This window comes from Scyliorhinus canicula, chromosome 10, assembly GCF_902713615.1.
Source record: "Scyliorhinus canicula chromosome 10, sScyCan1.1, whole genome shotgun sequence".
NCBI lineage: Eukaryota > Metazoa > Chordata > Chondrichthyes > Carcharhiniformes > Scyliorhinidae > Scyliorhinus > Scyliorhinus canicula.
The window spans coordinates 11645370-11671461 of record NC_052155.1 but is presented as its reverse complement, the minus strand read 5'-3'; the positions used below and the strand labels follow the sequence as shown (position 1 = coordinate 11671461).

Genomic DNA, 26092 nt, shown 5'->3' with positions numbered 1-26092 from the left:
TGGACTGGGAACCATATATTTTTGTCGGTAGCAATGGGAGAATATACCAGCGAAGCGATATCAGATCAGTGCGCTAAGCTGGTCTTTCAAAAAAATGCACATTCCCGAACGATAAGGAGGGATTAATTTTCGCTTTCCACCCACATCTACCAGAGTTTTCTCAGGCTATGCAGTTAAAAGGTACCACAGTAAACAAGTGCTTACCTGAGAGACACAAATACCCATAAGGTTGCATTCAAGCCCACAATCCTGAAACAAGCGAATCTGCTTTAGGAAAGTTATCAGAAGATCTGGAAAGTCACAATCATATTTCAAAAGTGTCCTCTCGTTGGGTTGTGCACAGTCATTTATGGAAAGATGACAAAATTTTCCTTTCTCATTGTGTTAATGCCAAGACCAGAAGTCATTCCAAAATGCGCAAGAATGGGACCCACTTTGATAGCTACGAACAATTTATGGCCAGATAGTTCATCCACAGCACAAAGCATTAGTCACTGAGACCCTCAAAGTATATCGACAGAGAAACTTGTGGAATCTTGCTTCCAACCAACAGTGTCTAAATACTTCAGACCTCATGATTCCATAGGTCGGTTCTGCAACAAAAATCTGTGGCCCACCACTAAGACCTTGTTTCATGTGAGAGTACCTTCAAGAAATGGGTGCTTAAGAAATAGGTGTTTATAAAAATAGCTGTTGTGGATGTACCTTTAAGAAATGGGTGTTTATCAGTGATGTCAGAGTGTGGGTGGAGCTGGGCTGTCTCTCTGCTTTACTTTCGTTTTCGGTTGTTTGCTACAGGGTGTGTTTTAGTTTTGTTTTGAGAGCTGGATAGCTGCAGGCAAAGCAAGGAGCTGTATAAGGATCTCTCTCTGCAAACTAAAGACTGTCTCCAGATCAATTGGGTTATTTCAAAGTGCCGACTGCTCTCAGTAGTGAATTTAAACCTGATGTGTGTTAAAAAGGGTTTTTTGTCTTATGGATGTTAATAAGGAAAGATTAAGGTTTACTTATAGAATATTGTATCTGTGGGGAGGATTGGTGTTGATAATTGTTAAGATGTTTACTGTGGGTTTACAAAGTGTTAACTGGTTTCATAAATAAACATTGTTTTAATTTCAAAGTACTGTGGATCTCTGTTGCATCACACCTGTAAGGTAGGCCCATGTGCTACCCAGAACCACAATCTATTAAAAGTTGTGGGTCAGGTGAACTCCATGATACACTTTGGGGTTCTCTAAACCCTGGCCCATAACACTTGGTTAGTACTAGAGTGAACTGCGTTGGCTGACACCTCTAGACTGGTAATTAGGACCCAAAATAAATTTCAGAAGTTTACAAAGAGATCTCCGATCCTGATCTGGAACAATGGGCGTCATCGTATCCAAGGATACGTTGAACAAAAATCAAACATGATGAAAACATATTTTCATTAATGACTTGGATGAGTGAGTTGAAGGGTGGGTCAGTAAATTTGAGACGATACAAAGATTGGTGGTGTTGTGGATAGTGAGGAGGACTGTTCTCGGCTGCAAAGAGACATCGATAGGATGTAGAGCTGGGCTGAGAAGTGGCAGATGGCGTTTAACCCTGAAAAGTGTGAGGTTGTCCATTTTGGAAGGACAAATATGAATGTGGAATACAGGATTAACGGTCGGGTTCTTGGCAATGTGGAGGAGCAGAGAGATCTTGGGGTCTATGTTAATCGATCTTTGGAGGTTGCCACTCAAGTGGATAGGGCTGTGAAGAAGGCCTATGGTGTGCTAGCGTTCATTAGCAGAGGGATTGAATTTAAGAGCCGTGAGGTGATGATGCAGCTGTACAAAACCTTGGTAAGGCCACATTTGGAGTACTGCGTGCAGTTCTGGTCCCCTCATTTTAGGAAGGATGTGGAAGCTTTGGAAAAGGTGCAAAGGAGATTTACCAGGATGTTGCCTGGAATGGAGAGTAGGTCTTACGAGGAAAGGTTGAGGGTGCTGGGCCTTTTCTCATTAGAAAGCAGAAGGATGAGGGGCGACTTGATAGAGGTTTATAAGATGATCAGGGGAATAGATAGAGTAGACAGTCAGAGACTTTTTCCCCGGGTGGATCAAACCATTACAAGGGGACATAGATTTAAAGTGAATGATGGAAGATATAGGGGGGATATCAGAGGTAGGTTGTTTACCCAGAGAGTAGTGGGGGCATGGAATGCACTGTCTGTGGAAGTAGTTGAGTCGGAAACATTAGGGACCTTCAAGCGGCTATTGGATAGGTACATGGATTATGGTAGAATGATGGGGTGTAGATTAATTTGTTCTTAATCTAGGACAAAAATTTGGCACAACATCGTGGGCCGAAGGGCCTGTTCTGTGCTGTATTTTTCTATGTTCTATGTTCTAAAACATTTAATAGTCAGTCAGTCAGTCAGTCACTTTGTTGAAAACAGATGAGTTATTCAGCTGGACTGAACAGAGATAGTTAGGGCCCCAACTTTGGGCTCAATTTTGGTCAGGAATCCAAAGGTGGTCTGGTGAGACCGCGATCACAACCTCCCCAGAGGCAAACAATTAAGCCGCTACCTAGAGCCTCGTCAAATTAAGGACAGTGGGTAGACCAGTGAATCAGCACACCCAATATGAGTCTTTCATTGATGTCCGTCTGTCAGTCTACCAGGAGAGATGCCAATCTAGGTAGGGAAGACAGGGGTCCCTTAAGTGTTGCCCATCTGCCAGGATATAAGGAGAGGGGGAATTGCCTTTGACCTGCTCTGGTAGCCACTGTATTAATGTGGCTGGTCCAGTTCAGTTTTTGGTCAATAGTAACCTCCAGGATGCAGATAGTGGCGGATTAAGATGGTATTGCCATTGAATGTCAAGGGATGATTAGATCCTCTCTTGTTGAAGATGGTCATTGCCTGGCACTTTGTGGCACAAATGTTACTTGTCACTTATCAGCCCAAGCCTAGATATTGTCCAGATCTTACTGCATTTGAACATGGACTTCTTCATCATCTGACGAGTTGCAAGTGGCACTGTACATTGTGCAGTCATCAGCAAACATCCTCACTTCTGACCTTATGATGGAAGCTGAAGATGGTTGGGCCTAGGACACTACTCTGAGGAACTCCTGCAAGGATGTCCTGGAGTTGAGATGATTGACCTCCGACCATAACAACCACCTTCCTTTGTGTCAGGTATGACTCCTCCCAGTGGCGAGTTTTCCCCCAATTCCCATTGACTCCAGTTTAGCTAGAGCTCCTTGATGCCATACTCGGTCAAACGTGCCTGATGTTAAGGCAGTCACTCACACCTCACCTCTGGCGTTCATCTCTTTTGTCCATAGATAGATTGGAGAGTTGGGCAGAGAAATGGCAGATGGAGTTCAATCCAGGCAAATGCGAGGCGATGCATTTTGGAAGATCAAATTCAAGGGCGGACTATATGGTCAATGGAATGGTCTTGGGGAAAATTGATGTGCAGAGAGATCTGGGAGTTCAGGTCCATTGTACCCTGAAGGTGGCAACGCAGGTTGATAGAGTGGTCAAGAAGGCATACAGCATGCTTGCCTTCATCGGACGGGGTATTGAGTACAAGAGTTGGACGGTCATGTTACAGTTGTATAGGACTTTGGTTCAGCCACATTTGGAATACTGCGTGCAGTTCTGGTCGCCACATTACCAGAAGGATGTGGATACCTTGGAGAGGGTGCAGAGGAGGTTCACCAGGATGTTGCCTGGTATGGAAGGTGCTAGCTATGAAGAAAGGTTGAGTAGATTAGGATTGTTTTCGTTGGAAAGACGGAGGTTGAGGGGGGATCCGATTGAGGTCTACAAAATTATGAGAGGTATGGACACGGTGGATAGCAACAAGCTTTTCCCAAGAGTGGGGTGTCAGTTACAAGGGGTCACGATTTCAAAGTGAGGAGGGGAAAGTTTAAGGGAGATGTGCGTGGAAAGTTTTTTTACGCAGAGGGTGGTGGGTGCCTGGAACGCTTTACCAGCGGAGGTGGTAGAGGCGGGCACGATAGCATCATTTAAGAAGCATCTAGACAGGTATATGAATGGGCGGGAAGAGAGGGAAGTAGACCTTGGAAAATAGGAGACAGGTTTAGATAAAGGATCTGGATCGGCGCAGGCTGGGAGGGCCGAAGGGCCTGTTCCTGTGCTGTAATTTTCTTTGTTCTTTGTTCTTTATGTTTGAACCAAGGCTTTCATGAAGTCAGGAGCTGAGAGACACTGCCAGAACCCAAACTGATCGTTCGTGAGCAGGTTATTGCTGAGTAAGTGCCGCTTGACAAAACTGTTAATGACCCCCCTTCCATCACTTTGCTGATGATCGAGAGGTGACTGATGGGGCGGTAATTTGCCATGTTTGGATTTGCCCTGTTCCTGGTGTACCTGGGCAATTTGTTTTTGTGACTGCAAACTTGTGTTCAGTGGTATGGCACAGGGATCGTACAGGGTCCCTTGCTGTTTGTACAGCATTCATGACCTAGATGTGAAAGAAAATGAAAATCACTTTATTGTCACGAGTAGGCTTCAATGAAGTTATTATGAAAAGCCCCTAGTCGCCACATTCCGGCGCCTGTCCGGGGAGGCTGGTACGGGAACCGAACCGTGCTGCTAGCCTGCTTGGTCTGCTTTAAAAGCCAGCGATTTAGCCCAGTGAGCTAAACCAGGGACATGATCAGTAAATTTGCAGATTTCACAAAAATTGGTGGTGTGGTAAATAGCAAGGAGCAAAGCCTTAGATTACAGCATGATATAGATGGGCTGGTCAGGTGGGCAGATGGTGGTGGACAATTAACAACTCACTGGAGGAGGAATCTCCACAAATATCCCCATCTTTATTGATGGCGGAGCCCAGCACATCTGTACAACGAATAAGGCAGAATCATTTGCAATAATCTTCAGCCGGAAGTGCTGAGTGGATTGTCCTCCGGAGGTCTCCAGCATTACAGATGTCAGTCTTTAGTCAATTTGATTCACGCTACATGTCACAAAGCACGCTGATGTTATAGAATATAGAACATAGAACATAGAACAGTACAGCACAGAACAGGCCCTTCGGCCCTCAATGTTGCGCCGAGCCATGATCACCCTACTCAAACCCACGTATCCACCCTATACCCGTAACCCAACAACCCCCCCCTTAACCTTACTTTTATTAGAACACTATGGGCAATTTAGCATGACCAATCCACCTAACCCGCACATCTTTGGACTGTGGGAGGAAACCGGAGCACCCGGAGGAAACCCACGCACACAGGGGGAGGACGTGCAGACTCCACACAGACAGTGACCCAGCCGGGAATCGAACCTGGGACCCTGGAGCTGTGAAGCATTGATGCTAACCACCATGCTACCCTGCTGCGAGGGTATCCCATCTTTGGGCATCCGTTGAGGGGGGTTTATGGTTTTGTTAGTTTTGGTGTATGGACACTTTCACTGAATCCCCTGCCTTCAGCATACTGGGGGTTAACATTGACCAGAAACTGAACTGGTCCAGCTATATCAATACTGTGCCTTCATTAGTAACACAGAGGCTGGGAGTTCTGTGGCTCCTCACTCAACTCCCAAATCCACCAGCTACAAGGCACAAATCAAGAATGTGAAGATTCCCCACCTGCCTGGATGAAAATGGCTCTAACAACACGCAAGAAGTTCGCCACTATCTAGGACAAGGCTGACCTTTTGATTGACACCCCCACCCACCAACGAAAAACAGTGACAGCAGCGTGCATCATCTACAAGATCGACTGCAACAGCAGCACCAAGCCCCTTCCAAATGCACCTTCCAAACAAGTGATGGGCAAACTAGGCTCATGAGTGAGCCACCTGAATGGCCCTCTTTTGTCTCAGGTGGGCCATAAGATTGAAATCAGGCTTGTTCACTAACCATGACCCCATGAATAAGTTTAAATACATTTAATACACACTGGGTAATTCATAAGTTATAGAAAATTATTAAGACATTTATATATTAATCGGACTATCAACTTCAAAGGGTAAAAACACTTTGGACGCAGAGGGAGCACACGGTTCTCTCGGTCAATGTTGTGCACAATCAGTTTGCGCCTCACACTTCACTCCCCCTTGTTTTACATGCGTATCACATCATACAGTCATACTGGTCGCATAAAAAAACGACACAGGTAAAAATCGGGGGAATGTGGCAACCCCACACGTGGACAACGGTCAACAAAATGTCTCAAGGACTGCACTCAGAACCCAGACGGGCCGCATGTGGCCTCCGGGCCACAGGTTGCCCACCACTGTTCCAAACACTGCCACCATGAAGAACAAGGGTAGAATATGTATCAGAATGCCACCATCGGCAATTTCCCCTCCACCCCATGCACGATCTTGACTTGGAATTATATTGCTGTCCTTTCACCATCACTGGTGTCATGTTCTGCAGACTGGCCAAAGTAAATGATGAGCTACAGAACATATAGCTTAACAACTGCATGACTACGATAACTAAGATGAATAAAATAATGAGCGACTAACACAATTTTTTTTTTTTATAAATTTAGATTACCCAATTCTTTTTCTTTTCCAATTAAGGGGCAATTTAGTGTAACCAATCTACGTACCCTGCACATCTTTGGGTTTGTGGGGGTTGAGACCCACGCCGACACAGGGAGAATGTGCAATCTCCACATGGACAGTGATCCAGGGCCGGGATCGAACACTGGTCCTCACCACTGTGAGGCAGCAGTGCTAACCAGTGCGCCACCGTGTGGCCCCTTAATAACACTAATTAACTATTGTAGAGTTATTGCAAAATACATCTATCTCCGAGCATGACCTACTCCCAACTCCCAGAACCAGAGTCACGTGACGGGTTAACCCTGCCACCTAGTGGTCAGAGGTTATGCATAACATTATGTACATGACTGCTTTATGCATATCATCACAAGCCCTTTCCTTTGGAAAATGAAATTTACATACATCGGAGTATTCTCTACATTATATCATGATATGCATAACTATTCACACGTTCAGAATTTTTTACAGTCTGTCACAAGTTCAGTATTTCTGGCTTGCACCTTATTCTTGTAGTCCTTCTCAGTATCTGCTGAACTTGTAACGATTCTTCATTTTCTGTATTGCTTGTGGGTTGAGTTTGATGTTTCTCATATAGTGATGTATAATTAGAACATAGAACATTACAGCGCAGTACAGGCCCTTCGGCCCTCGATGTTGCACCAACCTGTGAAACCACTCTAAAGCCCATCTACACTATTCCCTTATCATCTATATGTCTATCCAATGACCATTTGAATGCCCTTAGTGTTGGCGAGTCCACTACTGTTGCAGGCAGGGCATTCCACCCCCTTACTACTCCCTGAATAAATAACCTACTTCTGACATCTGTCCTGTATCTATATCCCCTCAATTTAAAACTATGTCCCCTCGTGCTAGACATCACCATCCGAGGAAAAATTATCTTGTTGCATTTGTTCCGTGTGTTCTTCAGATGTTTTAGGACTGTTCCGTGCTTCTTCTGGTGGTTGCATTACAAATGGCTGCCGTCCTTTGAGCAAAGCTCTTCTATTCCTTCTCAATGTAACACCTTCTTCAGTAAGAACAAGATACGAGTCTGAACCTGCTTATCGCAGCATCTTTGCCTGTTGAGACCATCCATGTCCTTTAGAATCTTCCACTCTCACCATATCCTCTGGCTTCAGAGGTTGAAGTCTTTTGGCAGACCTATCATAGAATCCCTTCTGCCTCCTTTTCTGAGAGGTCACTTGTCTAGCTAACGAGTGGTTCATGGGCTGATGAAGAAAACGAGGAACAGTAGTTCACAGTTGTCTGTTCATTAGCATTTGAGCAGGCGACAGACCATTGACCAATGGTGCCAAACGATAGCCGAGGAGCGCAAGGTAGCTATCATCGCGACTGTGAAGTGCTTTCTTTAGGAGCTGCTTGGCGATATGCACTCCCTTTTCAGCTTTGCCATTTGTCTGGGGGGTTATGTGAACTGGAGGTAACATGTTGAAAATCATACTGCCAGCAAATTCTGCCCACTCATAACAGTCAAAACAACGACCATTAACGCTCATGACGACATTCGGAATGCCATGTCGTGCAAATATTTATTTGACATTCTTAATAGCACATCTTGCCGTCAGGTTTGACAACTGTGCTATCTCTGGGTACAGTAAGAAATCTTGCAACACCAGGTTAAAGTCCAACAGGTTTGTTTCAAACACGAGCTTTCGGAGCACTGCTCATTCCTGAGGAAACAAACCTGTTGGACTTTAACCTGGTGTTGTAAAACTCCTTACTGTGCTCACCCCAGTCCAACGCCGGCATCTCCACATCATCTCTGGGTAGTTAGACAAATAATCTATGACTGGAGTGTACTCCTTTCCATTTAAATGGAAGAGATCATTACCACCTTCTGCTAGGGAATTGTGACTGTGTCACCCATCTGCATAGGTTCATGACTCTGCCTGCGCTGAAATCCTTGGCATGTTTCACAATTCTCCACCATTAACTCAACGTCGCGACTGATGTCAGGCCAACAGAGTGCCTCCCTAGCTCTCCTCCTGCACTTTTCCATCCCCAAGGGCCCTTCATGCAACCTGATGAGGATCATTGACCGTAGTGCCTGTGGAATTACAATTCGTTGATTCCGCAGCAAAACTCCATTAACATCAATTCATTCTGCTCGAATATTGTAGAAACTTGGAGCAGGATCCTTTGGACCAACCTTCATGGATATACTTTCTCACTTTCTGCAGGACAGCGTTCTTGGCAGTTTCCTCTTTAATTATTTTTGACTTGTTGTCAGAGACTGGCAGAGACTCTGTCACCATATTTACGTGGGACCTGTACGTCCTCATCCAGCTGGAGTGGTTGTTCATTGCCGGTAGCTCTGGAAAGCGTGTCAGCCACAATAAAGATGCTTACAAGGCATAAACACCAGTTCCAAATCGTACTGCTGCAACTTCATGATCATTCTTTAAATTTGCGGTGACATCTCGCTGAGATTCCTTTTGATGATGGCGACCAGCAACCTGTGATCTGTCTCCACAATGAAGGTTGGAAGCCCATGCACATAATCATGGAACTTCGTTAGCCCATTAATGAACCCTAGGCATTCTTTTTTGATTTGTGCGTATCTTGGCTCAATGTTAGACATCGCCCTGGATGCGTGCGCCACTGGCAGCCAGTCTCCTTCCCCGCAGTGGCGTGCAGAGGTCTGGTGATGCCCGGGGCAAATCTTGATTGTATGCCCCAAAGCCCCACGTAAATATTTCATTAAATATCACCCAAAAACCTATAAAAAACGTAGTTGCACCCGTTCTAGAGCTATTCACTGACCTCTTTATCTTTGTCATCTCGAAGGTATAGGGCGGCTGCCTGAGGTTAAATTGTGCTGTAAGAGTTAGTCAATTTCCCCTTAGCGCTGGGATTCTAGGGATATTGTTCTCTTCTTCAGTCATTTTGCTTTGCAGCAATGGGTGAGATGTTATGTCTCGAAAGTTGTGCCTCCCTCCTCTGCAACCCCCATGGAGAAGGATAAGAGCAGCAACGTCATGGAAATACTGTTATGACCCTTGTGGAAACAAACTACAAACAACCCAACTAAGACCAATATACAAGACTTCACTTTTATATTAGCAATCACACCAAAATCAATTTAAATTAAACATGAATTAACAGGAAAATTGCAATAATATGACCGATAAATTACACATAGCAGATACAAAGACATATCTCACACATTTCTCAGTCAGCCCATTCAGCACGTATCGCATTCATTTCAGACACAATATCCTTCAAAACGTTGAACTTCTTCAAATCAAATTCCATCTTCATTTCTCTAAAGCTTTAGCACCAATTCTCATCAAACACAGGCATTACTTCACCCAATTTCCACAAATATAATTTTCACAGTCGACACATTTCCAGATCCCTCCTTCTTCACAAAACCCTGGTCATGTGGGGCCTGTTTTTGCACTATGCCAGTGCATAAAGGGTCCCCAAATCCAGATATAAAAGCTCTGTTCAAGATCCGAGCTCCAGCAGCTTGCAGTCAAGTAGAACATAGAACATAGAACAGTACAGCACAGAACAGGCCCTTCAGCCCTCGATGTTGTGCCGAGCAATGATCACCCTACTCAAATCCACGTATTCACCCTATACCCGTAACCCAACAACACCCCCCTAACCGTACTTTTTTAGGACACTACGGGCAATTTAGCATGGCCAATCCACCTAACCCGCACATCTTTGGACTGTGGGAGGAAACCGGAGCACCCGGAGGAAACCCACGCACACACGGGGAGGACGTGCAGACTCCGCACAGTGACCCAGCCGGGAACCGAACCTGGGACCCTGGAGCTGTGAAGCATTTATGCTAACCACCATGCTACCGTGCTGCCCCTGTCTCTGAGAATCTCCCATTTATAGGACCCTGGGCTTTAAGTATAAAGGGTAAGAGGGCAAAAGTTAAGAGGCCATGATGAATCTTTATAAAATACTGGTTCTGTCCCAAATGGGTGCCCCTGGCCCAAATGTCAAATTCTGGGCACGACAATTTAATAAGTTGACAACTATAGAGAGGGTGCAGAGAAGAGTTTAAAAATGGATCAAAAGATAAAGATAAAGAATAAATCTCACCCATGGTGGCATTGATTGCCGTCGATTCGGGAGAATTCGCGCCCTTTTTGTTCACGCTCCAGCCGCCAAGTGCAAAGCCGCCTCTTCACCAGCAGCGACCGCGGTGCGCAGGCGCGCTCCGGCCGACCGCGGTGCGCAGGTGCGCTCCGGCCGACCGCGGTGCGCAGGCGCGCTCCGTTCTCTTCACGCTGCTGCCTCCATCCAATGGATGCCCGGGGCCAGCGCACCGTCGCCCCCCCCCCCCCCCCCCTCTGCACGCCACTGCTTCCCCGTGATGCATCAGTTGAGATTTTTTTATTTTTTTTGCTGGGTCAAAAAAGCGGGAGAAAAAGAAGCCTTGTGACGCACCAGTTTGCAGAAGGAGGTTGCTCCTACCATTTAATAATAATAATAAATATAATAATCACTTATTGTCACAAGTAGGCTTCAATGAAGTTACTGTGAAAAGCCCCTAGTCACCACATTCCGGCGCCTGTTCGGGAGGCTGGAATGGGAATTGAACCCACACTGCTGGTCTTGTTCTGCATTACAAGCCAGCTGTCTGAGCCCACTGTGCTAAACCGGCCCCCATTTCACATGTGAACACTTCACTCTTTGTATAGGATAATGTTCCCTATTGATATTGAGATTCAAATCCTTCGGATCCATGTAGATTCTTAAGTCCCCATTGCGCTTCTTTACACAGACCATGGAATTAACCCAGTCTGTGGGGACCTCAATACGTTTAATGACCCCCAAGGCAGTCATCCTCTCAAGCTCTGCCTTTAGTTTATCCCTCAATGGCTCTAGCACACATCTCAGCGCATCAAATCACAAGCTTCGCATCTTCCTTTAATTGAATCTTGTAGGTGTATGCCACATACCAAAACCTTGGAAAATTTCAGAGAAATCATTCACTATGGAGTCTCCAGAGGGATGAGGGCCTATTGCAGCACTGTCTGCACTATAGACTCGTCAGACTAGCTGTTGTTCCTCACGGCTCAACAATTAAAGACTCGCAATCCTCCGTCACCACAAATAATTTCAACTTGAGTTTTGTTTTTTACCTCAGCCTCAAACTCACATGCTCCGAACGATGAGATTTCATTACCATTATAATCTCTCAGCAATACCGTTCAAGTAATTATTTTTGGTGCAACCTGCAGCTTTTTGTTTTTAAAACGGACAGGTTGATGAGGTTGACCAGTTTCGAGCTTGACTGTTATCACTATACCATTTATCTTTAATGGCACTGTCCATTTATCCTCATGATTCTCTTCCTTCAATTCACTATTGCAGCAGATTGGTACAAATACATTGTGATTTGGTGTACCTCGAGACTCCCTGTCTTCACTGGCGATCATGTCTACTAAGAATGTGTCCTCTAGGCACACTTCATCAACAGCACTGATATTCTTTGTTTGTTCAGTCTTTCTCCTTGAATAACATTGGGTTGCAAAATAATTTCTGCCATTGCAGATAGCACGTTTTTCCATAAGCAGAGCACTGCCGTGGCAAATGCCGTTTGCCACATCGCGCTCAGCCGCTCAAAATGGCCGCCCGAACTAGGAGCATGTTTCTTATTCAGCTGCATCACCACACTAATGGCATCTGCCGCCTCTTCTGCCTTTGCACCAAAATGACGGAGATTCAATGTGTTGAGCTGCTTTGCAGCCAGCTCACAAGCGTGACTTATTTGAATCGCACTTTCGAGCTGCAGGTCTGTTTCCTGCAGAGCCGCTCACGCACTTTATCATTGGAGATTCCGAAAACTATCTGATCTCATATCATCGAAGCCTGGAGTGTGAAGTTGCATGACTGTGCCTTCAATCGCAAGTCAGTAAGGAAACTATCGAATGCCTCCCGTGTTCTGTACGGAAAATATAGCGCTCGACGGTTTAACTTTTTTTTACGGGGAATATGCTTAATCATATCATCACAACTGGGTCAAAAGAGGGTCCGGACAGGGTTGATAGGTAGAAATTATTCCCATTAGTCGAAGGATCAAGAACCAAACGCACATGTTTAAGTTAACTGGTAAAAGAAGTAATGGTAACACAGGGAAAATTTTATCACAAAGCGAGTGGTTACGATCTAGAATGCACTGCTTGAAAGGGTGGTGGAGGCAGATTCAATTGAGGCATTCAAGAGGGAATTGGATTATCTGAAACGGAAGAAAAGGCAGGACCAAAGGTGGCAACTCGGGGAATTGCTCCATCAGAGATCAGCACAGCAAGAACAAGCCAAATGACCTCTTTCTATGCTGTAACCATTGTATGGTATGCAGCAGCTAAAATCATTTTAATTTATGTGCTTCTATTTGGAAGCAATGGATAAATATAAGGAATCATGAATGCTGACAGCCAAATAGTTCAGTTTATGTCTTACTGTTAATAAACAGAAAACAAATGTGTTACATTCACAAAGCTATTTCTAACTCTTGTTCAAATTAATCTTTGTTTCTTTAAATTTTATGAGAAAAGAGGCAGCACAGATATGGGACAAAGTAAAGTACGTCAACTACTGAAGTAGTTGATACAATACTGCTTATTCGTGACATGTCTTCCTTTTTAAATTAAAAATTTTTTGTAAAGTGTGTCCAATTTTTTTTTAACCAATTAAGGAGCAATTTAGCGTGGCACGGGTAGAATGTGCAAACTCCAGATGGACAGTGACCCATGGCCGGGATCGAAAACAGGACCTCAGCGCCATGAGGCAGCAGTGCTAACCACTGCACCACCATGCCGCCCAATTTGTGACAAGTCTAATGATATGTTTGTCAGAATGCAGCACTGTAAGCACAGTATTGAACGTCGATACAATTCAGTTTAATTAACAAATTGCATTTATGAAACAATGCACTGCCACAGCAATAAGGCATCTTACCAACAGGGGGCAGTTTGGAAATGAGTCCTATTTTATACCCTTAGATTCGTATGCATTGTTTTGATGTACAATTGATAGCAGGTGGGTCAGGCCTATGTTGGAACAACAACCAGCCGTGACAAAATTCATTGCGCGTGGAGTTTGTTACTCAATTCAGAGTAAGGGAATAGAAACACGATAAAAGGAAGATATGCTTGCATTCAACAGACATTGGGTCAACACTTCATGCCTGTCACAGCATCAGTCAACAAACAAATATGTTTGAAATTTTTTCTCTTTAGGGCATCTAAGAGTTAGCTCTGATCACAGTAAGACTATCATTGCACCTTTTCCTGTCGAGGTTCTCTGCATTATAAATCGCTGTAAGTGTATTTTTTAAATTCACATCCAGCAGGAACATTTCAAATGCTGCCTGCCCCAGTCACAAGCCTTCATTCGTCACTCACCTGGGGGTAAGTCGGGGTCAGTTGAGGTCACTTGCTGGATGCGACGAGTTTTGGCTAATGATTTTATGCTCTCTGTAGTGGTGCTGCGGTTGGTTGAACTGGAGCCACAACTCTCGTGATCATCCTGCAAAACAACAAATCTAGATAAGCCATACTAATTGAAAATGTTAACGACAACTGAAACATTTACACACATTTATACACCTATTAGGCAGCGTTTGAATGGAACTGGGTACGTTTTTTTTGTCTTCAATTAGAATAAACAAGTGGTGCCTACGGAATTCATTTTTGGTTCACTGCTTATACAAACTTGTAAGTGAAGAGAGGTTCTCATCGACATCACATCAATGTTTTATTGAACATATGGAGTCACTACAATTCAGTTTTCATCCAATTAAATGAAAACTTGCTGCCTCAGTGAATTGCAATAATTCCACTTAGAAAATTCAGATCATGGTACACAGCCACCTAAATCATGACTGTCCCCCAGACAGAAGAGAGCCCAATAAAAGCTCCAAAGCAAGAGGGACTCCATGCTGTTACTCTGAACAGTTAAACCCCAGGATGGCATTCCCATGGTCCCAAGCAGTATCACTATTTGTACAGTAGCTAATCATTCAGAATACCATCAAGCCTCATGTATATAGCACCTTGAACGCAATAAAACATCCCAATATACTTCACAGGAGCATTACATGACAAAATTAACATATCTCAAGCTCATTCTTAAGTGCTCTTAAGTAGCTCTTGTTTCAATCGAGTTAGTCAGCACAGCATTTTATTGGATATAATCCCCATATTGTCAAACCACGAAGTAGTAAATAGAATAACATGTGCCACAAATTGTCGACATCTTAATACACAATTTAATACACAATTTAACAATGTGGTAACGTGTATCCCCCAGAGTTGAATAACCTGGATCAGCTCCCAGAAAATTCTAACACCCGTTAAATTTACAAGAGCAAATCCAGGACGCAAAGAGACCCCCAAAATTCCAATCTCTGCTCCCTCTTCTTACTCATTCTACATTTTAGTGCTATCAGAAGATCGGCCATTTGATTGTATAAATATGGGAATAAAACCCAGCCCCAACCATTCACTGCTTCTCCCGATCCTACCACTGCTTCTTTGTTTTTTGGCTACTTGCCGGTTTAGCTGAGTTGGCTAGACAGCTGGTTCACGATGCAGAGCGAGGCCTGCAGCGCGGGTTCAATTCCCGTACTATTGAGGTTATTCATGAAGGCCCCGCCTTCTCAACCTTGCCCCTCGCCTGAGGTGTAATGATCCTCAGACTAAATCACCACCTGTCAGCTCTCCCTCTCAAAGGGGAAAGCAGCCTCTGGTCATCTGGGACTATGGCGACTTTACCTTTACCTTACTTGTCATATATCCAAGCTGGAAAAAGTGCCAATTGCTCCAGTTGAACAATGGGAAAACTAAAGCCATTGTTTGTGGCACACCCACCACGCACCCTGTACCCTCAACTCCCATTCCAACTCCATCCGTTCCCACGGTCTCAGGCTGAAACCAACTTATCACAACTTTAGCAGCCTCTGATCCCAAGCAGAGCTTGTAAAGCCACAGCATCTCCATCACAGATCACTTACTTCCACCACCTTAAAATCACTAACTTCTACCCCTGCCTCAGTTTCTCTGTTGATCGAACAGGATCCCTTTTTGATTTGTTCATGGGATGTGGGTGACGCTGGCCAGCATTTATTGATGTGGGCCAGCATTTATTGCTCATCCCTGAGGGCATTTAAGAGTCAACTACATCACTGTGGATCTGGAGTCACATGGAGGCCAGACCAGGTAAGGACGCCAGTTTCAATCCCTAAAGGACTTTAGTGAACCAGGTGGGTTTTTAAGACACATCAACAATCATGGTCAACATTCAGTTCCAGATGTATTTATTTTTTCAAAGCAAATTTAAATTTAACCAGCTCCCATAGTGGGATTTGAACCCAGGTCCTCAGAGCATTCATTATGCTGGGTCTCTCGATTACTAGTCCAGTGACAATATCACTACTCCAATGCCTCCCCATGCCTTTGCCACCTCCAGATTCAGCTATTCTAATGTTCTCAGGGCAGGCCACAAAATTATCATCCGTTTGTTCAAATCCCTTCTTCATATCACCCCCTTCCCATCTCTATGACTTCCTCCAATGCCACTTCCTCCCAACCACTTAACCATTTGGTCACACAGAACTTGAGTATTGTTGAAAAAAGAGACATGCTGTTGAAGCTTTTAATCCTGCACTGAACATGAAAGTTGCAAGAATGCCCAATGGTAAAAAGGGAACAAGATGGTTTCACGGGTCGGCGCAACATCGAGGGCCGAAGGGCCCGTACTGCGCTGTAATGTTCTATGTTCTATGTTCTACGGGAACAACAAGAGCAGAATGTGCTGATTGATTGACATGTGAATTCTGATCATTAGAGATGTTGCTATGGAGAATGCAACGGGGAACAGTAATAATAATTTTTATCAGTGTCACATGTAGACTTACATTAACACTGCAATTAAGTTACTGTGAAAATCCCCCAGTTACCACACTATAGGAAAATTCGAGGGAGAATTCAGAATGGCTAATTCACCTAACAAGCATGTCTTTCAGGACTTGTGGGAGGAAGCCGGAGCACCCGGAGGAAATCCATGCAGACACAGGGAGAACGTGCAGATTCCGCAAAGTGACCCAAACCGGGAATCGAACCCGGCTCCCCGACGCTGTGAAAGAATAGTGAAACCACTGTGCTACCGTGCCGCCCTTCAGTAAAGACCAAGCTTTTGTTCAATTGAAAACTAGGCAGGTTAACGGATTGGTGAACATTCCGTGGAAAATGAACCAGGGAATTTTTCCTGATGCATTGGGTACTCTTGTGAACTGTTCCGATGTGTGCAAGACAAAACGCTTTGATAGAATGTCTCTTCATTCAGCAACACTGAAATTAATCATCTGGCATGTGAAGTCCCAACTCATCGCATTAGCAATCTTTCGCCATCCAGATTTTAAGATCTGGAATTCTATCCATTTCCCCAAACCTTTAAACATATCTCATTGAACGTGCTTCACTTAATATACACTATTTTAATAGTGTAACTGATTATATATTTTTAAATTTATTGATTCTTGCAATGTGGGTGTCGCTGGTTGGACCAACATGTGTTACCCATCCCTAACTGCCCTTCAACTGAGCGGCTTGCGAGGCCATTTCAGTGATGGACACTTAAGAGTCAACCGCATCGTTGTGTGGGTCTGGAGTCACATGTAGGCCACACCAGGAAAGGATGGCAGATTTCCTTCCCTGAACCTACGGGTTTTATGACAATCGACAATGGTTTCATGGTCATCATTCGACTTCTGATTCTAGACTTTTATTGATTTCATCATCTGCCGCAGTGGGATTCGAACCCTGGACCCCAGAGACCTTGGGTCTCTGGATTACTAGTCCAGTGAAAATACCACTACACCACTGCCTCCCTCGTTTGGCTCGGTTTCAAATTTGGTTTGATTCAGCCACTATGAGGCACCATGAAAGATTTCTTACACTAAAGGTGCTATGTAATAATACACCGGTTACAGCGCAGGAGGATGTTAGTTGGCCCTGTCCTGTCTCTGCTGGTCCTCTGAAGGAGCAATTCATCTACTGCCACTTCACTGCCTTTCCCCTACAGCCCTGCACATTTTCCCTTTTCAAATAATGATCCAATTGTCTTTCCAAAGCCTCAATTGGCCCTGCTACCACCACACTTCCAGGCAGTGCATTCCAGATCCTAAGCACTCGCTAGGTGGGAAATTTTTCCTTTTGTCACCATTGCTCTTTTTGCCAATTACTTTACATCTGTGACATCTGGTTCCCAATCCTTGCACCAACAGGAAAGGTATCTCCCGATCTACTTTGTTCAGTCCCAGCACGGCAGCACAGTGGTTAGCATTGTGGCTTCACAGCACCAGGGTCCCAGGTTCAAATCCTGGCTGGGTCACTGTCTGTGCTGAGTCTGCACGTTCTCCCCTTGTCTGCGTGGGTTTCCTCCAGGTGCTCCGGTTTCCTCCCACTAGTCCCAAAAGACATGCTATTAGGTCATTTGCACAGTCTGAATTCTCCCTCTGTGTACCCGTACAGGCACCGGAATGTGTCGATGAGGGGCTTTTCACAGTAACTTCATTGCATCTAATGTAAGTATACTTGTGGCAATAATGATTATTATTCTATGAAATTTCCTCTCAGCCTTTTCTTCACCAAGAAGACAGCGCAAACTTTTCCAATCTTTCTGCAGATCGGACTTTCCTCACCTCTGGAACCCCATTCATGGAAATCTAATCTACATCCTCTCAATTCACCTCCTTCCTGAAGTGTAGTGCCCAGACCTGGATGCAAAATTCCAGTTGAGGCCAAATCAGTTTTTATAAAAGTCTAATGGAGCTGCTTTGCTTTTGTACTCCATTCATTAGGCATTATGCTTTATTAACTGTTCGCCAAAACTATCCTGCCACCTTCAATTATTCATGCACATTTACACACATTTCCCTCAGCTCCTCCACACCTTTAAAATTGTACCCGTTGCTTTATATCGCCTCACTGCATTCTTCCCACCAAAATGGATGAATTCACACATTTGAATTAAATTTCATCTGCAACTTATCCACCCATTCCATCAACTTGTCTATGTCCTTCTGAAGATCTACACTTCCTTCCTAAAATTCACAAGTTTCTGTCATCCACAAATTTTGAATTTGTGCCCAGCATGCCAAGATCTCTAGATCATTAAGCTATATCAGGAAGAGCAGGTGTCCTAACACCAATCCCTGGGGAACTCCACCATAAACTTCACTTCAGTTTAAAAATCAACCATTCACCACAACTGTTTCCTGTCAGTCAATTTTGCAGCAATGTTGCCATTGTTCCTTTTATTCCAAAACTTCAAACTTTGCTCACTGTCTGCTGTGTGGCACTTTCATCAGACGACCTTTGGAAATCCATGCACATCACATCAACAACATTACCCCCATCGACCCTCTTGTTATCTTAACAAAAAAAGCTTAAGCAAGTTAGTCAAATAAGATTTGTCCTCAAAAAATCTAATCTGGTTTTCCTTAATTAATCTGCATTTGCCCCATTAACTATTTGTTCCGGATAAAATTATTACTAAACGTTTGCCCAACACCAAGGTTAAACAGACAGGTAGCTGCTGGGCTTATCCTTATACTTTATTTTGATCAAGAGTTTAATTTTTAATTCATTTACAGGATGTAGGCTTTGCTGGCCAGTCCAGCATGTATTGCCCATCCCTAGTTGACCTTCAAGGGTGTAGGGTGTAACATTCTCCAGTCCTCTAGCACCACCCGAGTCTGTGAAAGAAAATTATAGCCAGTGTACTGCAAGTTATTGTCTCCAACCATCAATTAGATCACTGCAATACCTAAAAAGACATGGTGATACTTAATGTTAGATCACTATTAGGAAATTAAGCTGTGTCCCCGGGACTTCCTTTTCCATTTAAGCATAACTAAGTACTTCACTATGGATAAAGTCTGAGAATTCTGGCTCAAAGGTCAACTGTTATGCAACCTAGAACACACAGTATTGGAGTGGATTGCAAACTTTAACACAAAACTGTGGTTCCAATGGCATTCATGACCAATTTGACTCACAATTAACATAATGACCTCAAAAGTAACAACACCATACACTGGAAGATCTTGATATGCACTTCCTTTTCAAAAATATATGTTGGAAGAATATAATGCAGCACTCTTTGAACTTAAATGCATTGCTTTCTTACAAACGGAAACCTGAAACCAGAGTCCATGCTCCTTTCTCACGTAGGTCTTTGTAAATATTTAATATAATATTTAAATCTCCTGTTGTAAATCTTAAATGTTCCTTCAATACTCTGGGAAACAAAATCAAAGTTTTAGCTGAGTTAATAAAGCCAATGGGAATGCATTTGTCTTCCATGTCATCTGGACCCTTTTATATATATAAATAAATGAACTAAGTAATCACAAAATGTAAATAAGAAATCTGCATTACCAAAAATGGCAGCAGTTTCTGACCAAAGCACCTTTAGATCAGGGTAAGCTGTAAACACATTCGCTAAAACTTGAGAAACACTATCCACGCACAAATTAGTCTACAAGTTTTCTCACAAAACAATCTACAACACCTTAAACAAGTCAGTTGCGCCCCCCCCTCTCAAGGCTAATTCAGGTTGCCCCATGTAGCAAGAGAGTCTGTCAGACTCTTAGAACAGCAAACATATCCCAAAATAAACAAACATATGGTGATTGACTGCTCATCTTCCGGGTCTGTGCCAGTTGTGTGAAGCAATTCTATGGACATCAGGCTACATTAACTGCATGCGATAGTTACATCAATTAGGAACAAAACATAATCTATCAGCAAATGTCTCCAAACGAGGAAAAGCTAAATAAACCACATTAAGTCAATTCCCTGCAGGTTAGGTGTTTAAAATAAAAAACATCAAAAGGCAATAAAGTAACTTCAGCTATGCACCATTAACAGGGCATTTTCTTGCCATTCATACCAAACCTAACAGCCACTGGTGTGGTGGCAATACAATTCAGTAAAGCTGAGCAAATCAAACTTGCTACAGCCTTTGAAAGAGTGTAGCTTAACTAAATTAAAAGTAAATTAAGCTACTTTTCATGATTTTTGCAGCATGTAACATTTTGTATTGAAATGAGAAAAATAAATTTACAAACAATAGCTGAAAAACATTGTTTATTATTTTGCATTTCACAAGAGCTACAATAGATTGTGGCGAGTAAGATGACCCCATATTTCTCTACTTGCAGGAGTAGCCAGCATAAATTTTTTACCCCCAGAAATTGGTGTTTTACCTTGATACATGCGGTGTGTGAAGAGGCGAGTTTAAGCTGTGCAGACCCCACATGGACTATAAAAATGGCAGCCACCCACATCAGCAATTCATCGGAACATAGCATCAACGAGGTACGGACTGATGAACCATGTAGTCTTACAATAGGGCTCCCACATTCTTTCATTATAAGCTCAAGGCAAATCAGCACAAGGTACAAATAAGTAGAACAAATCTTCCCAATTTTGAGATAGTTCCATCACTGAAAATCCCTGTTGAAGATTAGACGCAATGGTACTTGAACTGTGCTTTCCAGTTTCGGGTTCAACAGAGCCTTTCAAGGTTAGATCTGAAAAAGTGTATGATGTATAATATTTGCGCAGGAACAGTGTGCATGGAAGAGTGGGGAAAAGAATGCGGAGGAAAGGTTATGGTAGTTCTGTAGTTGTTACTTGATAAGCAATCCAGAGGCATGGACCATACATTGTGGCCCTTCAAGAATTTCACATCATCTTAAAAAGCTAGTATAGTAAAAGTCACCATGAAATTGCCAGGTTGCTCTAATATCCAACTGGCTCTTAAATGCAAAAGGGAACAGTTGTCCTTCCCTGGTCTAACTTACACGCTACTCCAATCACACATCAGCATAGGATATACGAGGGCGGCACGGTGGCCCAGTGGTTAGCACTGCTGCCTATGGCGGAGAGGACCCGGGTTTGATCCTGGCCCCGGGCCACTGTCGGTGTGGAGTTTGCACATTCTCCTAGTGTCTGCATGGGTTTCATCCCCACAACCCAAAGATGTGCAGGTTAGGTAGATTGGCTATGCTAAATTGCCTCTTAATTGAAAAAAAAATAATTGGGTACTCCAAATTTATTTTTTAAAATAGGATACATGGCACAGAAACAGCCCATTCGGACTGTTTGGGTGAAGGTGCCTAATGAGGCACTCCGTTGTATACCCATCTACTCAAGTAGCTAAATGTGGACAATAAATGCCAGCCACCAATGATGTTCACTTCTCTGAAGAAAAAATGTTTTGAAAGAGAGAAATAAAGAATGAACAAGTAGTAAAGAGCAAGCAGAGGAGAAATGTACTCGTATTGATGAAGAGGAATCAGAGGAAGCCCATGCAGTGCATAAACACTGGCTCAGGCTAGTTGTGCTGAATGCCTCTTTCTATGCTGCAATTTCTCTGATTCTATGTAGACATGAGTTCACAAAGACTACAGACCTCACCCGATGTAAACTATATTTAAGTGGCTAAAAAGACATGTAGAAGCAAGTCTCCCAAAATTTGAAAGAATTGAGATTTGGGGTATAACGTTGGGAAGTCTAGGGAAAAAAACAGTAAAGTTTATTAGGAATGTAACTAGGCAGTGGTAATTAATTTCTAAAACTTTAAAACAAAGTATAAGAATAGCGCAGAATTAGCTTATATGTCAAAATTGTCAAAAGCTGTAACATAAGAAATAGATTGTTCCAAAGTGCACAAATATTTGTTTAATCTGAATGGACTGAAAATGTAAGTATAAAACCTGTCTAACTGCCAAAATTTTGGTTGTAAAATATTTGAACATTATGCATAAATTTTACTCTCACAAATGATTGACAAGTGGGTGAAAGGTTAATTGTCCGGAGGTTGCACGTTCTCCCCGTGTTTGCGTGGGTTTCCTCCCGGTGCTCCAGTTTCCTCCCACAGTCCAAACATGTGCAGGTTAGGTGGATTGGCCATGATAAATTGCCCTTAGTGACCAAAGAAAGTTAGGAGGGGTTATTGGGTTATGGGGATAGGGTGGAAGTGAGGGCTAAAGTGGGTCGGTGCAGACTTGATGGGCCGAATAGCCTCCTTCTGCACTGTATGTTCTATGTTCTATGGGAATGGGGGAGGAATGAATATGGAGGATAGAATCAGATCAGCCATTAATATTATTAAATGGCGACACAGGCTCGATTGGCCTACCCCTGCTCCTAACTCTTATGTTTGTATGCAATGAATCATAGAGCTGGATCGAGCTTGTAGCTAATTCCATGAACACAAAAGAGGCCTTGGCACACATAGTCTTAACTGTATTCTTACGACAAAATTGGGCCTATTAGCATTCATAATTCTTAAGAATTACCACCTACACATGCGCAGTTGAGAGTTGAAATCAGAAATTAGAAAACTGCAGTCCTGGTTACGCTGCTCCTGCACAAGCTTTATTACACCAACACATCACTGAGAGACTTGGCTTTCAAACACATAAATGGCTTCAGGTTGCAGTATATCCAAAAAAACACTCACCAGAGTTTGTTAAGGTATCTCCAGGCAAGGGTAAATGAATCTTTAACAGCCAATCAATAAATACTGCCACAAAACCACCCTGAAGTGATGTGGAAACGCATTCCTTCAAACTTTAAGAACACATTCAGGCAGCGGGGAGCCGACCCGACAAGCAGCCACTGACTTCACCTGATGAAGGAGCAGCACACCAAAAGCTTGTGATTTCAAATAAACCTGTCGGACTTTAACATGGTGCTGTGAAACTTTTTAAACTGTGCCCACCCCAGTCCTGCGCCGGCATCTCCACATTAAGGAAATCTAACAACTGTTTGGGTTAGTACAGTTGGATAGGTACTCACTACTACTATTGGTTACAATTCATATGATATCATTCAGTGATTTATTGTCTGTAAGAAATATATTTTATAACAACAAACAGCATAGAAGAATAATAGTTTATATTGTTTGATAGTAAAATGATTAATTTAACTAAAAGGGGTAAGACATGGCAGGAGAGCCCCAGGCCGTGGTCTGCTTTTCTTGCTCCATGTGGGAGATGAGTAACACTTTCAGTTCCCAGGACCAGCATATGTGCAGGAAGAGTCTCCAGCTGCAGCTCCGAGAAGCCTGAGTTTCAGAGCTGGAGTGGCATCTGGGGACACTGCAGAGCGTCCGTGAGGCGGAGCGTATTGTCGATAGCACATGTAGAGATATGGTCACACTGCACATTCAGACTCCACAGTGTTACGAGCCAGATTTTAGAGAATCCCAAAGTGTATCATGGAGTTCACCTGACCCACAACTTTTAATAGGTTGTGGTATGGGGAGCACACAGTCCACTCTACAGGCGTGATGCAAACAGAAATTTACAGTACTTTTAAATTAAAACAGTGTTTATTTATGAAACCAGTTAACACTTTATAAACCCACAGTAAACATCTTAACAACTATCAACACCAATAAATCCCCAAAGAATACAGTACTCGATAGATAACCCTTAATAAATTCCCAAACAACATCCGGAAGACAAAAGACTCTTTTTAACACAAAGATCAGGTTTAAATTCATTATTGAGAACCCTTTGAAATCACCCAACAGTCTTTAGTTTGCAGAAAGATCCATGCACATCTGCTGGCTTTCACTGCAGCTCTTCTCTCTGAAAACAAAACTAAAAACTCAATCTGAAGCAGCCTGCTCAAAAACTAAAGTAAAGCAGACAGACAGCCCAGCTCCACCCACTCTCTGACATCACTGCAGCTCTCTAATAAACACCCATTTCTTAACGGTACACCCAGTACAGCTAATCAATAAACCACCATTTCTTAAAAGGTACTCTCACATGACACCTCCCCCCAAGAGAAAAAATAAATCGTCAACTTTAAGATGGTTTCATTTTTCACCATTTCACTTTCCTTTAAGAAATATGGACAATGAATATCCCTTTTTTTAATACAAAACAAAACACGCAAACATTTAATAATAACAGTAAAAGGAAGGACAGTGAACAGGCAATGGCATTCATTCAAGGAATGAATAGATGAACTCCAAAAGTTGTTTATTCCTATTTGGTGCAAGAGTAGAAAGAGAACTGTGGCTTACAAGGGAAATTTGAGATAACATTAAATTCAAAAAAGCAGCATACAAATTAGCAAGATAAAGCAATAGACCCGAGGAGTGGGAACAGTTTGAAATTCAGCAAAGGCGGACCAACCGATTAAGAAGGGGAAAATAGAACTTAAAAGTAAGCTAGTGGGGAACATAAAAAAATGACTAAAAGTGTCTGTAAGTACGTGAAGAGAAAAAGATTGATTAAAAAATGAATGTAGACCCCATCACTGAGGAACTAAATTTGTACTTTGCTTCACAAAGGAAGATATGAATACTGGAAGTTCTGAGTAACACAAGTTTTAGTGAGGAGTTGAAGGAAATTAGTATTAGTCGAGCAATGGTTCTGGGGAAACTGATGGAACTGATGGCGGATAAATATCCAGGGCCTGATAATCTTCATGCCAGAGTACTTAAGGAAGTGGCACTAGTTATAGTAGATCCATTGGTGGTCATTTTCCAACATTCTTTGGACTCTGGAATGGTTCTTACAGATTGGAGGATAGCTCATATAAGCCTGCTATTCAAAAAGGGTGGCAGAGAGAATACAGGGCACTATAGACCAGTGAGCCTAACGTCTGTAGTACGGAAGTTGCGAGAGTCCATTTGCTTCTTTTGCAAATCACTTTACATCTGTGCCATCTCATTCTTGATCTTTTCACAAGTGGGTAGTTTCTCCCCATCTCCTCTGTCCAGCCGAAAATATCTCTATCCAATCTCCCCTTTGCGTTCTTGTCCCCAAGGAAAACAGTCCCAACCTCTCTAATCTATCCTCAGAACGGAAGTTTCTCAACCCTGGAACCATTGTAAACCTCTTATGCACTCTCCAATGCATTCACATCCTTCCTGCAGTATGGCGCCCAGCCCTCTACACAATATTCCAGCTGTTTAACTAGTAGAACATAGAACATAGTGTCTTGTTTAACTTCAAACCTCCTTGCTCTTGCACTCTATGTCCCTATTAATAAGATTACTATTTGCTTTATTAACTGGTCTCTCCACCTGTCCTGCTACCGTCAATGACTTTGTGCACCTACACACCCAGGTCTCTCTGCTCCTGCACCCCTTTAAGAATGTTACCACACATTGTATGTTGTCTCTCCATGTTCTTCCTACCAAATTGCATCACCTCATACTTCTCTGCGTTGAATTTCATCTGCCATCTATCTGCCCACTCCACCACCTTGTCTATGTCTTTCTGAAGTTCTACACTGTCCTCTTCACAGTTTACAATACTTCCAAGTTTGAAATTGTCCCCCGTGCACCGAGAACTCGCAGAATAGTTTTAATCTGCACCTCCCTTCTAATCAAATACTTCAGACTCAAACTGGGACCACTGGGCACAAATCAGTGAGAAAGTCCCTTTGCAAAAATAACAACCAATAATAATTCTGCAACTTCCATGTGAAAGCATCAATTTAAATACTAATATAGAAACAGTAA

The 26092-nt window shown here is 43.1% G+C and overlaps 1 protein-coding gene across 5 annotated transcripts in view; it reads right to left on the bottom strand.

Moving 5' to 3' along the window:
* Positions 1-26092, bottom strand: part of LOC119972233 (vacuolar protein sorting-associated protein 13B-like) — a 1046946-nt gene that overhangs the window by 966191 nt on the left and 54663 nt on the right. For all 5 annotated transcript variants that reach the window (XR_005462014.1, XM_038808618.1, XM_038808616.1 and 2 more), the window contains exon 4: positions 13933-14056. Coding sequence is in view for 4 of the 5 variants with exons in the window: in XM_038808618.1 (XP_038664546.1) it covers positions 13933-14056 (124 nt within the window). In the remaining variant the exon portion in view is untranslated. The remainder of the gene's footprint in view (positions 1-13932; positions 14057-26092) is intronic.